This window comes from Oxyura jamaicensis, chromosome 1 (genome assembly GCF_011077185.1).
Source record: "Oxyura jamaicensis isolate SHBP4307 breed ruddy duck chromosome 1, BPBGC_Ojam_1.0, whole genome shotgun sequence".
Lineage (NCBI taxonomy): Eukaryota > Metazoa > Chordata > Aves > Anseriformes > Anatidae > Oxyura > Oxyura jamaicensis.
Genome location: NC_048893.1, coordinates 128,773,359 through 128,790,464, shown reverse-complemented (window position 1 = coordinate 128,790,464; position 17,106 = coordinate 128,773,359). Strand labels below are relative to the sequence as shown.

The following is a 17,106-nucleotide window of genomic DNA, read 5'->3' as shown; positions in this document are numbered from 1 at the left end:
GCAAATCGGTTGCTAAGCTGACAGCACCTCTGTGTCGTGTGAAACAATGTGCAAATCCCAACCCCATTGTGTGCTTTTTTCCACAGAACAGTGAATACAAACTAGCAGTATTTGATGGTCAGCTTCCCAAAATCCAAATTCCACAATGGAGAGGAAAAAATGTTTTTACAGCTACAGACCTTACTGTTTTTGTCATACTTTGTTCTGGTTATATTTTCAAAAGAACATAGTAAGCTGCAAGAGGGCTATTTTTGTGTGTGTTTACATGCAAAGACTCAAAGTTATGTGACCAGATAACTACTTTACAAATACATACAAACAATAGTTTTGAATGCTTTGTGGTACAGATCAAATGGTCCTTTTGAAAACTTCTTTCTCCGTGTCTTTTACCCCTGCTGCATGACAGCAATATAAATGCCATGTAAGAAAAGCAATACTTGGTGCAGGATTTTGTAAGCTCCTGTAAGGGAAAAAACACACTGAGTATCTTGTTCCTTTGCCATCTGCAAAACTCTGCTTACTTGGTATTTCCTTTTAGATCGCTCAACAGTTTTATAAACTTGGCTGTTTTAATTTTTCTTTGGCCTGAATGTTGCTGTACAGTGCTGGATCTCAGACACGGAGCAAACATGGTGATTTTAAGTTACATGAACATAAACCTGTGTAAATTTATTCCATAGCACGGGTTTTCATTCTGATCAGCTGATGTACTAGTTTTTAAAGCTTGCTTAAAAACTATAGTATAGGGTTATTAAGAAAACAGGATATTGGGGCGGCGGCAAGTATCTTGCCATGGGGGGAAGTCAAGATGGCTTTGCTTAGTAAAACCAGCAGTGTTACACATCTTGTCAATGTCCTGCTTTTCCTGATGGTTGTCGGGGCCCAGTGAAAGAAGCTGTATCTGCAGTGCCACAGTTTTGCTAATAAGCTGCGTGACGGGGACTTTCTGCCCGCACAGCTATGGCAGTTATAAATCACACTTCCTCACATCTCTAACCAGCACAGCTCTATTAGGACGCGTGTGGAGGCAATGAGCAGAAACAATCCTGGCGCTGAAGTTCCTGACTGCCCACTGAGTGTAGCCACACTTGCCACTGCTTACAGGTGCATATTACAGCTGATGAAAAGAGGGCAGCTTACAGACAAAAAAAAAAAAAGACTGTGAAGTATATATGACTCTAAAGGCATCTCATGCATGAATGTGATCCTTCCATGCACATCTCTTTGGATGGCTGGTTCCATGAACAGGGCTGAAAGATAACAGCATCCCATTAATTGAGAAGGAAAAGGTTATTTTTTTCTTGCAGTGGCCTTTGTAAGTTACTTCAAGTCTTGTCCAGAGTTGCATTAAAATGCTAGGTCTATGTTGACATTTATTTGAATCTGTCCATCGACTTACACAGACTGACTGAAAAAGGGGGATTATTTCAGACCTTGTTTTCAAAGGATTTTTTTTAAGTTCCTCTTTTCCATTGCTCGTGTTCTGTTTTCTGTCTGTATCATATTTCTCTTTTTGTTAATTTGCAGCATTCAGAAAGACTTAAACAGTGAGTGCCAAGTATTGCTCATCAAAAAATCGTTTCCAAGTAGTATTAATCTTTTCCAACATATTTTCCTTCATGAAAAAGAAAAAAAAGTCTGCCAAAAACATTCTTTGGCACGTAATAAAATAATTTTGGGTAGCGACATTTACTCTGAATTCTTGGCAAAAGGTGAGCAGGTCAGATATCCAAGAAAAAAGGGTGTAACGTTTAATATTAGTGAATAATCGCTTCTACAAATCTTAGTGTAACCAGGCACATTATAATTTTGGCGAATGCCATAAGCTACAGCTAGGGATCCTTTCTTTGTATTTCCCAGGGGTTGGGAAAGAGCTTGTAATACAGGACACATTTCCCAGGGTTCTGGAAATAATTTTAATCATTCAGCAATCCTAATCTTAAAACAAATGTACAGGCCCTATTGTTCAGCTGATTTTTCTAAAAATATATTTCAACTGCAGTTCTTATTTTAAATTGCTAATGTGTGTCCTTGTTAAGACCTTTATGTAATTGCAAAGGTAAGTCTTCAAAACTAAGCAGACACTGCCAAAGCCAGAGAGGCACTCTACGATGTATTACTGAGAAATAAAAAGCTCAGCTAGGAGAAGAATCTCAGTCTGCTGTGAATAATAAACAAGATGTGGCGTAGGATTTTTGCCCACCTATTTTTTAACTGTTTGTAGAGTGTTACTGTATACACCAAACTGTTACTAACTGCAGCTGAAGGTATTTCAGAGAAAGCAGTGTCCTTTCTATGAAAGCTCTGCACATGTACGCTAGGGCTCTATGGATATATTTTTATGTCTGTGGTGGTTTCTTCCTGCTGGGCAGCTGAGCTCAACCACAATCTCTCTCTCATTCCCCCACCCCTAAAGCACAGGGGGGAGAAAATAGGATGAAAAAGGTCTCGGGGGTTGAGATAAGGACAGGGAGATCACTCACCAATTACCATCATGGGCAAAACAGACTCAGCACGGGGAGATTAATATAATTTATTGCCTATCACTAGCATACTGGAGCAGTGAGAAACTAAACACAAACCCGAAACACCTTCCCCCCATCTGCCCTATTCTACATCCTCCCCCCAAGCAGCTCAGGGGAATGGGCAGTGGGGGCTGTGGTCAGTCCCTGACACTTCATCCCCGCCGCTCCCTCACGGTCCCTCCCTGCCCCTGCTCCCCATGGGGTCCCTCCCACGGGATGCCGTCCTTCCCCAGCTGAGCCTGCGGGGGCTGCCCACAGGCAGCAGCTCTTCAAGAACTGCTCCCACACGGCTCTGTACCACGGGGTCCATCCCCCAGGAGCAAACTGCTCCAGCACGGGTCCCCCACGGGCGGCAGCTCCCCCTAGACCCCTGCTCCTGCGTGGGCTCCTCTCCACGGGCTGCAGCTCCGGCCCGGGGCCTGCTCCTGCGGGGGCTCTCCATGGGCCGCAGCCTCCTCCAGGCCACATCCACCTGCTCCAGCGGGGGCTCCTCCACCCACGGGCTGCAGCGTGGAGATCTGCTCCATGTGGGACCCATGGGCTGCAGGGGGACAGCCTGCTCCACCAGGGGCCTCTCCACAGGCTGCAGGGGAACTGCTGCTGCCTGCCTGGAGCACCTCCTGCCCTCCTGCTGCACTGACCTGGGGGGCTGCAGGGCTGCTTCTCACTTCTTGTTCTGCCAGCTGCTGTTGCACAGCAGGTTTTTTCCCTTCCTAAAATCTGCTCTACCAGAGACTCAACCAGTGTCACTCTCTGGCTTGGCTCTGGCCAGCAGCAGGTCCCTTTTGGAGGCGACTGGAGCTGGCTCTGGTCTGACATGGGGCAGCTGCTGGGCTTTGCTCACAGAGTTCACCCCTGCAGACCAAAACCTTGTCACATAAACCCAAAACAATATCTACATAATTACATTTAGACAGAAATGTAAGGAGAAGCAAGGATAGGGTTCTGTGCTACGTTCGTAATTCACACTCAGTGCATTCCATGGAAGGGGAAATCCTGGACTGCAAAATGGCAGCTGCAGTCAAGTACTGTGAAGAAACATCATTGGGTTCTCTTGGGCAGTGGGCAAGAAATAATATAAGTTACTTCAAGACCTAGACTAGCGTATGTTAGGCCCAGGATCAAGAAAATGTGGGTGTTTTAAGTTAAATTGTATGCTTCTGGTTTTGGAGCCAGAAATTGCATTCTTACATGAACCTTCAGATAAGAGCATAGTGATACATGTTCTTTGCTTCTCTACACTAGCAAATTTAGATTTTCAGAAGTCTTAATTTAGCATTAGTTGTGTCATTTGTGCGTAATTAGTATTTGGAGGAAATATTTTTCTTATTGGTCCTATTTCACTGTTCTTCAGTAGAATTTCTTTAAACTGCAGTGGTGGTGCTGTAATTTATTACAGGTCACCATGCTGCACCATTCTTCTCTTCTTGCCTTCTTTCTTAGATGGCATTCCCAAGACCCAGATGTCAAACTTTGGAAGATCTTTTTCCACTGATTGCATCTGGTTTCTTTGGCAAGCTTTGGAGTTACTTGGGTTTGGTGTCATGGTACAGGTGTCCCCATGCAGTCCCATCATTTCCTCCTGTGTGCAATATACTTTTGACTCGTGCTGTAGCTTGTTTCTGCTTGAAGTGTCTAAATCTCCCACAAGTTTTGCGTTTATATCCCTTTATGGTGATAAAGATGGCTTTCCTTCACCTTCTCATAGCTTTTCCTGCAGCCTGTGTAGCTGTAGTCATCTCTTAGATGCATTCTGTTCTTGAATGTATTTTACGGGAGTAGATGTCTTAGCAATAGTGCCAGATAAAAGAGTACCTTAAGAAAACAGGCATTCATACAGTCAGAAGACTTGAGATTGCCAGTGGATCACATTATAGCAGTTACACGTTGGTTCTACCAAGGTAGAAGTTTTAATCATTTGTACTGTGCTTACTTTCATATTCTGTACCTGCCAAATACTTTATAAGAGAACAGAACGTTACTTTAGAGATGAAAATTGGAAGAGTTAGTATTGGGAATTTCCATAAAGACATCACAATATTAGAGAAATCAGTGAAACAGGAAGTGTTGATTATTTAACATTGCACCTGGAGGTAGCTAAAGCTAGTTAAATTAGTATAGAAGAAGAAGGGGTTGACAGATAGTTTATGCCTCTTTTTTTTTCCCATCTATCTCTTAAGGTAATAACATCAGTAATTTAGTGATCTCAGGAAATTGAGCCTATGATTCTTGCATTTGAAAATGTCAGTCTGGTCTGCTTGAGTGAAAGAAATAAGAAAATTTATTAAAGGAAATGACACAGACCTCCATATGAAATCTCACTGGTTTCCTGGACAGAGGGCCACACTGGTCCTGAGTTGTACCAAGATTTGTAAGAACGGGTTATTACTTGTACTCAGTGTTTGGATGGAGGCCATTCCTCATACAGATGTCTGAGATGTGTGTCAAAGACAATTTGACGTTCATAATTCTTTATTCTCTGTTTCATTCTACAGTAACAAATGTTTCAATGAAGAATCACATAGTATGAATAATTAATCTGAGTAATTTGCAAATACCTTTGAGAGAAAATATTTTTTAAAAAGAAAAAAATGAACAGTATATTAAGTGAATTTTACAAGGAAAAAAATCTGCTTAGTTCACAAACAGAAGAATTGCACAGTATTCAGTAGACAGCGTAACTGTTGCCAATTATGGCCTCTCGAGTAACCAGCTAAGGCTGAAATACTTGGTAAAGTGTTGCTTCTGCAGACCCTTTTTTGCCACTCTGCTTGCCTGCACAGATGCAGCAGTAAGTGCTGGAGCTATTGCACTTTAAGGTCGCAGTTTAAACAAGGCTGCTTTTTACGATGCTAAAGGAATCAGAAAATGAAGGGAGCACTTAGGGAATGTCAGTCAGTTTGATCTATCACAGCCAGATCAAATAGCACGGGGAATACTCAGCAGCACCCCATTTGTGTGCTTAAAAGGAGGAATCCTTAACCCTCAGATCAGGTGAGGCACATCTCTGGAGAAGGCAAGGCTTTCTCTGAGCTGCATGGTAACCCAGGTCTCTTTCCTGTGCCTGCATTTGGTAGGCATCACTGCTGCAAGCCAGGCATATTGCAAACAGTCAAAATTACATAGCCTGTAGATCAAACCAGCACACAAAGAACAGTGTCACGTTCGTTAAACAAAAATTCATCGTCTTTTGATCAGTGGCAAATGCTGTGTTAAGAGGAGGCCATTTTTAACTGAAAAAGGAGCAGCCAAGGGAAAAAAAAAAAAAAACAGCTATATCATCTCTGTTTTTGCAGTTACAGCAAAATCTATCAGTGAAATTTTGTAAAACAGCCCTACATATGCATTTTTTGGCACTGCCTGGGGCAAGAATTCCCAAATGACTGTGTATGTACCACTGATAGTATATACAGACACCTCGATGTGGGAAGAGATACAGCACAGAACCAGGATCTGTTATCACTGTCAGTACAAAAGTGCGGGAATCTCTAAATGAGGAAATTCACTTAACTTTTCAAGTCAGAAACACTTGCATAACAATTTTTATTTGGTGGGGTTCATTAAAGTCATTTTTTTCTGCATTCATTATGTTATCTGTGCTTTTATGCTCTGTAAAATCTTTCAAGACCAACTGTCCCACGGCTGATAGATCACCTCCCTTTAAGGTGATCATACGAAGTTCTGCAGTTAACCCACTGTTCATTTGGATGTTTGTTCATGTATGGTGATATTTTAAACATTGTACATAGTTCGACAGTTTGTGTTTTCCTACCTTTTCTCTAGATTGAGGCAGGAAAGACCGTGAAGCCATCCTCTCAAGTCTGCTGAATGATGACATTTAGGGTACCAGTCCTGTCACTGCAGAAGTGGCTCACTGGTCTCAATGGTACAAAACCAGTTCAGGATGTGGCCGTGGTCCCTCCCATTCAGCCCTTTGTGTTCACATTTTCAGTATTAAAAGCTCAGAATCTCATAGCATATGTCTTCAAAGGATTTACAACATTAAGACTTCAGTTATTGGTGCTATTTGGGTATAAATCAATGTTTTATAGAGTGATTGTTATAGTCACTGGACTGAGAGAATTTATGAGAAGTGATGCATATGGTGGACACAGATTTGCAACTTCCTTCTTTCATTCATTTCCCTGCGACTGCAGCATTTTGAGTTTTGGTCTGCTGGAGTTGCATATCGGCCCTGTCACATCCATCCCTAAGATTCCCGTTTGCTGAGCACGTTCTCCTGCTGTTCTTGCTCCCTGACTGCCTTGACAGCCTGCACAGTCACTGAGGGGGTGGTGTGCTGGTTTCTTGGCTTTGCACTTCCTAATGTGGTTTCATGAACTTCAGAAGGAGGGCCAAGTTAACATTTGTAACACAAGCATTTAAATAGCTAGCATTTAAAAGAAACTTGCCTTCGTTTAATAGAAATCACCTTTTTATATGACTGAACTATAAAGAGCTGCAACATCGCTATATAATTCAGTGCACTCACACACAGAGCCCCGAAGAGAACTGATGACATCTGGTAACTATAAAAGTGAAGCTCAAGTGATTTTTCAGTGTTATCAGGAACCTGACGTGGGTACAGCTTCATTCAGGATTTTCTTAACTGTGTGTGACTTTTAAAATCCGTGTAATTTCATATTGCATTATATAAATTGTATGGTTTATCAGGATACAAGGAATTGGGAGATAATAACCTATCAGTTGTTTGGTTGAGTTATTTCTTGGTGTTTGCTTTTCTTTTAAATAGCATGTTAGGATTAAGTACCATGTTAGGACCATACTATGTTCGGATTTTTCCAAGAGGAGTGAGGAACACAATGTCCAGCAGCACCCACTTAAGCAGTTTCACTCTGTTGATTTTCAGTATTTGGATCTTACCAGATAAGATTTTGGGAATGTTTGTCTCAACTGCTGGAGACAAGAGTGAGATTGCTATTCCGTGAGAACGTAGCCAAGAGTTTTGTGTTTTGTCATCTCATGAATGCTTTGGTAACAGTTTCTTATCATGGAGAGAAACAGTCAAAGGAAAGGATTCATTTCAATAACATATCTGGGTTTTGTTCTGAGAAGTCCCTTTTCCCACACGCAGTCAGGTGAGAGGTGTTGCTCTTCAGGGATGTGGCAACTGGCTGAAGAGGTTAGCTGTATGCAACATTAACCCGTCTGCTGGCAAAGATGTGACTTGAAACGAGATGCGACAGGAGCCAGCTAAAAGTCTGCAAGATACCAAATGTACTGGTACAGAGCATCTGACAGGTACAAAGTCATAGTTGAAATTAAGGCTGCTGTAGATCCACAGTAATGGCTTTCCACTTTTTTACCATGTGTGTTGTTGGCCATTTTTATGCTGTCTACCTTTTGATCAGATCAGAGACCATTTCACAAAATTCTGAGCTACCAACTCACAAATTAGCTACTGTCTCTTTTAGCAGTGAAATTCAGTGCTTCTGGACAACAGCTTAATTATCTGAGTCTTCTGCATTTTTAAGTAGATTGGCTGATTAATCCGTCATGCCTTTTAAAGTCCACTGCTTTTCAAGAAGGTATTATTAGTGTTGTCGTTTAGTCTAAATACACATAAATATACATTAAGCAGGATCTGTTTCCCTAATTCTGGTTAGTAGCATGCCGTATATTTATATATACATAGAGATCTCAGTGTTCAGCCATCAAACCCTAGGTCTCCCTGGCTCAGGCCGTGTATGCTCAATGCTTGATTTCTTTCTTGTTGTACCCAGCAATGTGCTTAGGTGTTCTGCAGAACAAATAGCAAGGCAAAAGCACTGCCCTGCAGATCTTACAGTCTGTTTTGGATGCAGCAGGAGGTCCAACAGCTCATAAACTAGACCACAAGACATAAAGAGCAAGACAGAGTAAGAGGGGTCCAGGGATTAGATGAATGATACTGCAGTTTTTCAGGTGTTTTTTTTTTCTTTCTTTTTTTCTTTTTTTTTCTGTGCTTTGTTTTCATGCCTTGTAATCATTCCTAAGTCTGCTCATAGGTGGACCTGACACTTTCTGAAAGGTGTCCTCAGGCATCCCAAAAAACTGGGGGAGTACTAGGAAGGGGAGGCATGGTAGGGAAAGGAGAGGACAGAGGCTGTTATATGGAAGAGAAGAAAAACAGTGTCGAAATAAAATGTGTAGGGGAAGAGAATCACGGAGAAATACGTACCTCAGTTTTCACATGTGGGAGGCATTCTCTTTCTCTGTTTTTGCTGCCTGTGAGCGTAATTGAGCTGGTTGCAAAAAGACCCTTGAAAACAGTTTGGGAGAGGGAGAGAAAGCAATGCTGTGGAGCAAGCCCCAGATCCCGTCCGCCAGCCCACACACAATCGGACACGGCAGTGATAGGGGGGAAATCCCTTAACGGACAAAACTATAAATGAAACTGCTGTTGACAAGGGGAAGCGGCATAGCTATTTTTAACGGAAGTATTTTCATTCGTGAGCTGCCTTCTTTTTCTTTTTTTTTTCTTCCTCTTGTCTGGTCGGCGGAGACTGCTAGGGCTCTTCCTGTTCGAGACAGTGCATGGGTGGTTTCCCCAAGGCTTTTAATGTTAGATTAATGCTCTGGAGACAGTGTGGTGATAAATGGGTTCCTACAGTTATATCTACATCCTGTTCTCCCTTCCCCCCGCATCGCCTGCGCGCGGTCCGTCTGCGGCGCCGGCCTTCGGACGCTCGAGCCGGTCCGCACAGCGATGAGGCGCAGCCCCCGAAAACTGATCCGCTTCGAGACCGGTTACTTGTAGGCCAAGAACAAAAGTGAAATGGCAAAGAGAAAGAATTAAGTTGAAGGGAGGGCCGCAGAATTGGGCCGTCATCTGCTGTTTGACAGATCCCAATTAATTACGTTTGCTGTTACTGTTCACTTTCAGTAAACGGGTTTGCGGGAGAGGCCTCTCTGTTGTTGCGTGTTCTAATGGCAGTGCTCTGCAGGTTGTGTTAGCAATAAATGTGGTGACCAGAGGATTTGAAACCTCATCGCTTGCACAAGAGAGCGGCTCCCCTGTGTGAGCTGTGTCGGGGCCCTGACTTTGTACAGCCTGCGCGCTGACAGGGGTTTGAGTCTTTAGCTTCAGGAAGCACCGATATGAAAATGTAAAAAGGAAGATGAAGATCCGAGTCGTTTTTATTATTAGCTGGCCTTGCCCTTGCAGTGACTCATTTTTTCATGTTTGTGTTTTGGTTTTCAGTCAGCCGGCTCTCCTCTCCTCCGTGTGCGTTGCCATCTCCATGCGACGCCGCCTGCCCACAGACGAGGCGTGCGGGGAGGGGGACAGGCCGCGGTGGCGGGGGCAGCAGGATGGCTCTCGTTAACCTCGAGGTCGCCTGCAGCCTGCCCGCCTTCCCCCATTTATGCTGCAGCGTCTTTCTGATCATGAGGCAGGATTATTTTTAGACCGTGAAGGTGTATCTGGCTGGTGCGTTCAGATTTCATGTCATGGCTTCCTTTTCCTGCTCTCAGGTTTCTCCCACTCGGCCTTCACGTTCGGTATCGAGAGCCACATCAGTCAGTCCAACATCAACGGAACACTAGTGCCACCTGCTGCACTCATCTCCATCCTCCAGAAAGGGCTCCAGTATGTGGAGGCTGAGATCAGCATCAACGAAGTAAGTATATGTACCCCCACCACTGCCACAGCCCCGCACACCCATGCCTGCAGACCACTGGTGGGGCTGACTGGCACACTGGAGCTCACCGAGCAGAGCCTCTCAACAGGCGAATGCACCAGCCACCTGTCCTTAGTTTCTGTCAATTCAGTGCCCTTTTGTTCCTCAACTCTGTTCTGCCCCACCGCCGGCAGACTCTGAGACACGTTATACAGTTTTCTGCTGTGGCATTGAGGCCCCCATTGCATTGCTTAAATGGGTTTTGTGGTGTTTCGACTACCTAAGTCAGCAAGCCGGGGGTGCAGATTCCTGCAGCAAACAGGAAAATGTGTCTGCGTTTACAGCCTTGTGTTTTCAAGGTGACAGCAGAATTTGACGGGAAAAACCTGCAATGTCACTTAAAACTTCAGTCCCTGACACCTGTTAGAAGACAGTGCTGCTTGCATGCCGTGAGGAGCCTGACTAAAAATCCACTGGACCTTTCTGATTTCAGTGACTTTGGCTCAGATCATACAAAGACCAGGCAGCATCCCGCAACAGACATGCCAAAACAATTGTGTACAAATTCTAACTGTGCCTGGGTCACTGGTTGTCTGTGTGCATTGTATGAGCAGCCACAAAGTGTCCCTGTTCCCACTGAACTGCGAGGGGAAGCAAAGGGGGCATGTAGGAGAAGCCAGTTTTTTTGCCCTGACAACCTTAAAGGCACAACACTTCAAGAGGGAGTGGAGCATGACAAATAAGCAAGTGCTGCCCTAGGAAATATTTACCACAGGTATTTGTATTTGTCAGAGATCTGTAATAAATATTAATACATAAAAATACATGAAAAGCTATATTTTTTACCTCTATGGCTGAATGTAGAATGCGAACGACATGGGTGAGAACAAAGGAATATAAAATAGAGAAAAGGCTGTGCTTATAATGTGTGGTTTGGAAACTCGCTTGTTTTTATGACTAACATTCCGTATTGTTTTCTTTTTATGACTTGATACCATGTTTAAGAGTTGTGTATGTATTGTTTTTAATTGGGGCAATGACATTTGACATCAGTGCCAAGCTACACTTCAATGCAGTTGTAATAACAAACCAGTGTGAGGAATCTGTCTCAATTTGCTACTACTTAACATTTTGCCCTGTGCCTGATATTAGAGCTACACAGTAAAGAGACTCTCACCAGGAAAAGCACCTATTAGATAAGATTGTACAAAAGGTATAAGGCCCTACTCCTGTGAATTCAGCTTCAGAATTGGCCTCAGTTGAGAGAATGATCTAAAAACACGTGTTGTCACACTCAATAATTATTTTGCTTTTGTAGGGGTTTGGTTCTGTACAAATTCATAGTTATAAGTACCATACAGCAAAACAAAAGCCATTCTTTCTACAGTCTGCATGCCAATTAAGGCTACAAATCTACTTCTATGTGTATATTCCTTAAGAGTGGCGAGTAATCAGTGAGTTTATAAATTATGTGTACAAAATTTAAGTATTGTTTGTGATTTGTGAAAGGACAGTTATGGAAATATTCCAGTGAGCAGTTTTACAGTTAAAAATGTAAGATGCCAGAATTCATTGGCAAACGTTTTTTTTCTCATAGTGTAGCAAGGACTTGAGCCAGGATTCAAATAAATGGCTATAGAGACATTTGCATAAAAAATGTTGAAGAACTTGTATTTGTTCTCTTAGAAAGCAAACTTATATTTGTCTTCTCTAATGACTCTTTCCTCTTTTTTCCTCCCCACAAGGAAACAAATATATATTATTTTAACAATGTAAATGTAAGGGATTATTCAATGAGTAGTCCAACAGAAGCAGACTACTAAACCAAACTGTTATTTTTCCTTTTTAGTTTTTGGTGTCTTGAAAATGATACTGTTTCCCAGCTGCTTCATCTGTCCATATCCAAACCTTACGTGCTATTCCTAAAACCCAAATCTCTCACAGCTGAGTCTTGTTTATTTCAAACGATTAGATGGACTTTGCAGAAGGTCAGTAATATGCAGCAGTATAGAGCCTTCCAAAACATTTTTCCCCAGGAAGGTGAAAGTGAAGGAAATCTAAGTAGATATAGTAGTTGTCAACCCAAGCCTGCATTAAGTATTTAAAAGTAACCCTTAAAGGTTAACTAAATTGGTTTTTAAACCTGAAGCCTAATTTACAGAAATCAAAATGAGAGTTGTAACTGTTGTTAATGAAACCAGGGAAAACCAGGAAAAATGATGGTAAGTCCTGTACAATCAGCTATAACTGGTGGTACTGGGCTGGTGAATGTGATATAAGAAACAAGTGAATTTGCACATACACTTGTTTTGTCTGAGACTTGTTATGCATCTACTGCTTCCAGTCATATGCCCCTGATAGTCCAGGAAGACAAGCGCTGAACCAAGGTCTGTCTGGCTTTGTCATGGCTTTAGCCATTGCTCTTTTTGTCAAAATACTAAAGAAAGAGACACTTTCTGTTATTCAGACATTTTATTTCCATAGCATATTTTTGCTTCTGTAAAGAGTTCAGATGCCTGATTCTTCTATAAAGTCCAGTAACTTATCCCTTCACAGAGCAGATCTCTAAGTACCACCATCGTGGATCTGAGAGAGGGCTGCTCTGTAGTGGCGTGGGGCAGTTGGTTAGGTCAAAACGCCGTGTCTTCTCACGGCCTAGTTTTGTTCCCTCATAGCATTGCCTCTTTGCCACCCTCAGTGGTGAAGATCCTAAACGTGCAATTTGACTTTGGCTCGTTTTCCCTGCAGGATGGTACAGTATTTGACGGCAGGCCAATAGAATCGCTGTCTCTGATAGACGCGGTGATGCCTGATGTTGTACAGACCCGGCAGCAAGCATTCAGAGAGAAACTAGCTCAGCAACAAGCCAGTGCAGCGGCAGCAGCGGCAGCAACGGCAGCAACAGCGGGAGCAACGACGACTGCTGTTTCCCAGCAGAACACACCAAAGAACGGAGAAGCCACTGTGAATGGAGAGGAGAATGGGGCACATGCAATAAGTAAGCCAACCCGTGCAGCTGCTTTCCTCTGCTGGGGTAGATTTGATTTTGAATAACCATCTTGTACTTGGTTGGTGTCTGTAAGGTGGTGAGACTCAGGGGAATTACTTCAGGGGTATTTCTAGAAAGACTTCTGAGTAAACACCACATTTCCTGTCACAATGCTGTGTTTTGCTGGTGCACTCTCAGAATCCAAAATCCTCAGATATCTTCAGAACTGCAAGTTGAATCCAGTGTCATCAAATGGAGCTGTATGCAGTTTCCTAGAAGCAGGCTACCTAAACTTTGTTAATATTATTAGCTTTTCAGGTGCTTTTAGACATAGGATAAGAGTTCGGACAAGCTGTAGCCACAGTTGTTTGGCCAAACTAAAAAGAGGTGGATTGAGAGGCTGGGACCTACAAGCCATATTTGTATAAATAAAGCAAGGCCAAAGCGTAGCCTTGAGCACTAACTACCCTGTGACGATCCATAGCCTTACTGCCATGGTCCTTGGCACAGATTGGCCTATCCTTTCTTGTACAGCATGGCCAAAAACAGGGTAGAGGCTTGTATGAGCCAAGGATCGCTCCCAGCAGACAGTTTGGAAGCAGCCAACTTGCTTTTAAGGCACAGCGGAGAGACTTCCTTGCCTTTTGATTTCACAGCACATGCTTAGTCATCCAGTCTACTGCAGGAATCTAAGTGAAGGTCCTACCTTCCCTGGGCTTCCTTAGTCTGTGGGAACAATCAGTCCTCAAGAGCTCTGAATTCACCTTTGTTTTTCTGGTGACAGACTGAGCTTATGTCCTAGACAGCTAACGTTAGGCGTATAAAACAAGGAGTGCACGTAGCTGTGGGTGTAGCTAAATCTCGATGGCTGTGCTAACATTGCGGAGCAGATGTGATTCATGCTTCTGGTTTCTGCATGCAAGCCATATTAGGGCACTGGGTAACATCTGAAATGAAACCTCCATGCATGATTTCCTTCAGAAAAAATTCTAGAGGAACGTGCCTGGCAGGTTTTGTAGGAAACCCCAAGAGCTCTTTGGCTTAGACAAATAACAGGTCAAGACTGCTGTCACGTAACAGATTTTCTTTGTTCTGCAGTGTAGATGCCTTTATCAGTCTCAGTCTTCTCTTCAACCTGAATAGATTCCTCTATGGGTCAGTGAGAAAAATGCTTTCAAACCAGGTTTTTCTTCAGAGAATTCCAGTTAGACAGGATGGTTTTCCCCAATAACACTGAAAGGATTTAAATTACATTTGGTTTTGAGAAAGCATTTTTTTAAAGTTCTGAAAAATTCCAAAATGCTACGTGTTTTTAGACTGTGAAATGTTAATGTTTTACTTGCAGCTGATCCTTTGTTTTGAAATTGAACTTACTTCATATACAAAGGGGTACAAACAGAAATGAAAGCACTTTTAAATGTATCAAGTGCTGAAATTTGTTTTTGTTGACCCTTTCCTTCAGCCGACTGGTAAAAGATTTCAGGGAATGTTTTCCTGTCTCAGGACAGAAAACAAATTTTGAAGGCAGAAAACCAATTATCAGATCATCACAAATGCAGAACCTCTCAGACTTACTTCCTCTGATCTGAAGAAGCACACATGGTATTGTGTTAAAAAAAGGAGAGCCTTGCAGATCAGTTCAGATGCGTGACCGCACTGTAAACCTCAGTCTCTCAGATCTGCCATGGTATTATTAGAAATAATCATTCTCACAGTGGTTTTTAATGGGAGTTTCACACACATTTGCAAACCTTTCTTGGAGTACCGAGGAGGAAAAGTCCCATATGACTTCATACCATCTAAGAGCTCTGTGTGGAGCAGAATGCAAGAGCATGACATGGGTGTTGTTCCCCAGTTTCAGAGGCAGGATCCATGTCAACCAATGAGACCAGCCACCCGACTGCAAATTTCAAAGCACTAATGTGGCTAAGGAGGCTGCCAGGCAGACAAGTTAACAGAGCAGTGGCAGTGGGAAGACAAAAGGCCCTTGGGGAGCAGCTGGCCAGGTGGCATGTCTTGTTGGCAGCTGCTGTTGTGCCACCTGGTCATCGTGGGCAGAGGCGAAGTCTGCCATTAATGAAGAAGGAGGCTTTGGAGAGAAGCTGCTGAGAAATCCAGGGACAGCCGACTCTGATCTGTGTCTCCCTTGCCTTGGGAGGACCATAACCTTTCTGTCTGAGTCATTCAGAGGATGTCAGCAAGGTGGTGTAGCACAGCTGCAGACCGAAGATTATGCATGGGAAATGCGTACAGAGCTGCACAACTGGCATTCTCGCTTTTGAGCAGACCTGTGCAAATAAACTGCAAGAGATCTTCCTCAGGAATGATCAGAAACCACTAGAAATAAGGATTAACAGATCTAGCTGTCATACATCTGTTTATTGCATAGGTCTGATTAGTGATCTTACAATTATATTTCCTTCCTTTGTGGTAAAGTTAAAAAAATACGGTTATGTTAACAATTTAACTAAAAGGTAATGCCCTTCCATTTTATTTCTTATACATGGCAAACTGCCTATCCAGCCTTACCTTCTCCTTTATCACTGTGTTTAGAAAGTCTGTTGAGTTTGGGATGTGCCAAGATGAAAGATCTGGCAAGAGCTTAGGACAAAAGGTTTAGGATAGGTTCAGAAGAAGTTTAAGATGGTACATAAGATGTGTAAGCTGGGAGACCTACAGGGTAGGAAAGACTGCTGATATGAAAGATGTGAGAGTCTTCCCAAACCTTAATTTCCACTGTTGCTGGATTCTACAGAACTGGTATATACTGGGATGGGCTTGGGGAGTGTGCTGGTCCTTAGGCATAGTCTTGAAGTCACCCACGTCAACCTGTCATAAAAAGGTGGGGTGGGGGACCAGGTGGAGGAGTTGTCTGGGAAGTTGTCTTGCTTGCATTTATTCTGTAGTGCCAAGTTCTCCCTGACTCTACAAGTCTCCCAAAAAAGCATTAATATATTTAATATAATATATTTTTATGTATTTTACGTAATATGATAGGTTTATTTGATTTAAGAAAATGAGAGACAGGAAAAATCTAATACTAACACCACTTAGAGATGCAGATTAAAAAAAAAAAAAAAAAAAAAAAAGATAAAATTGCTACCCTCTTATGCTGCTTCCTGAATAATGTTTTCAGTTTTGAGTCACTTTAAAAATTAGTTTAAAAAAAAATGGCATGTAGAAATGGAGCCAAACTTTGGAATGTTTTCCAACTCAAATATTTTTTACTGTCGTTTGTTTCACTATATTTGCAAGGATTGGCTTGGATTTAAGAAAAATAAAGCTCTGGAAAAAAGTCTGAACCCAGTTCCTTTATTGTAACTACAGCCATAAAGAACAACTTCAATGAATGGCCTGTCAAAGATTTAAGTCAAAAAACATTTCCTGAGAAAAGTCAGGGTTAGCACTGGTAAGATCTTAAAAATACATATTATTTTTTTCATTTGCTGGAAAAAAAAAAGAGTTGGAATCACTCATTGGTGTGTTAAAATTATATTTAAAGAAAAAAATCATGACTTGGGGGGAGGGGGGAATATAACTTTTAATTTCCAGTGGTTTTATATTTTAATATGTTTGAGGAAAAGCATGAGAATATAATGAAGTCTTAACCAAAGATCTTCTGGCCTTTAGAAAATAGTTTGTATTAACATTTAAGCACAGTTCTCCAGTATGTGACCCACAGGCTGTCTTTCACCTGTGAAGATCCATTGCACTTAGTACAACTTAATTGTATCAGTTTTGTATTGCCAGTGTCTATATGAATCTGAAAAGAGCCTGAAGCAGTATCCCAGAAATAAGAAGCATCCTGTTTATTCAGTGGGGTATTTTAAATTTTGTGCTTAAGACTAACCCTTTAAATATAAATGTTCCTTAACATCAGTACTGAATTACTGATGAAAACAGGAAGTAATTGCAAACAGTTACTGAAAGACTTCTCATCTTTACCTCTTTCTCCTGAACCATCAAAGCT

The 17,106-nt window shown here is 42.3% G+C and overlaps 1 protein-coding gene across 3 annotated transcripts in view; it reads left to right on the top strand.

Annotated features, from left to right (window-relative positions):
• The window catches only part of TBL1X (transducin beta like 1 X-linked), a 195,418-nt gene that overhangs the window by 151,834 nt on the left and 26,478 nt on the right, over positions 1–17,106 (top strand). For all 3 annotated transcript variants that reach the window (XM_035344202.1, XM_035344116.1, XM_035344254.1), the window contains 2 exons: positions 10,002–10,147; positions 12,896–13,145. In XM_035344202.1, coding sequence (XP_035200093.1) covers positions 10,002–10,147; positions 12,896–13,145 — 396 coding nt within the window. The remainder of the gene's footprint in view (positions 1–10,001; positions 10,148–12,895; positions 13,146–17,106) is intronic.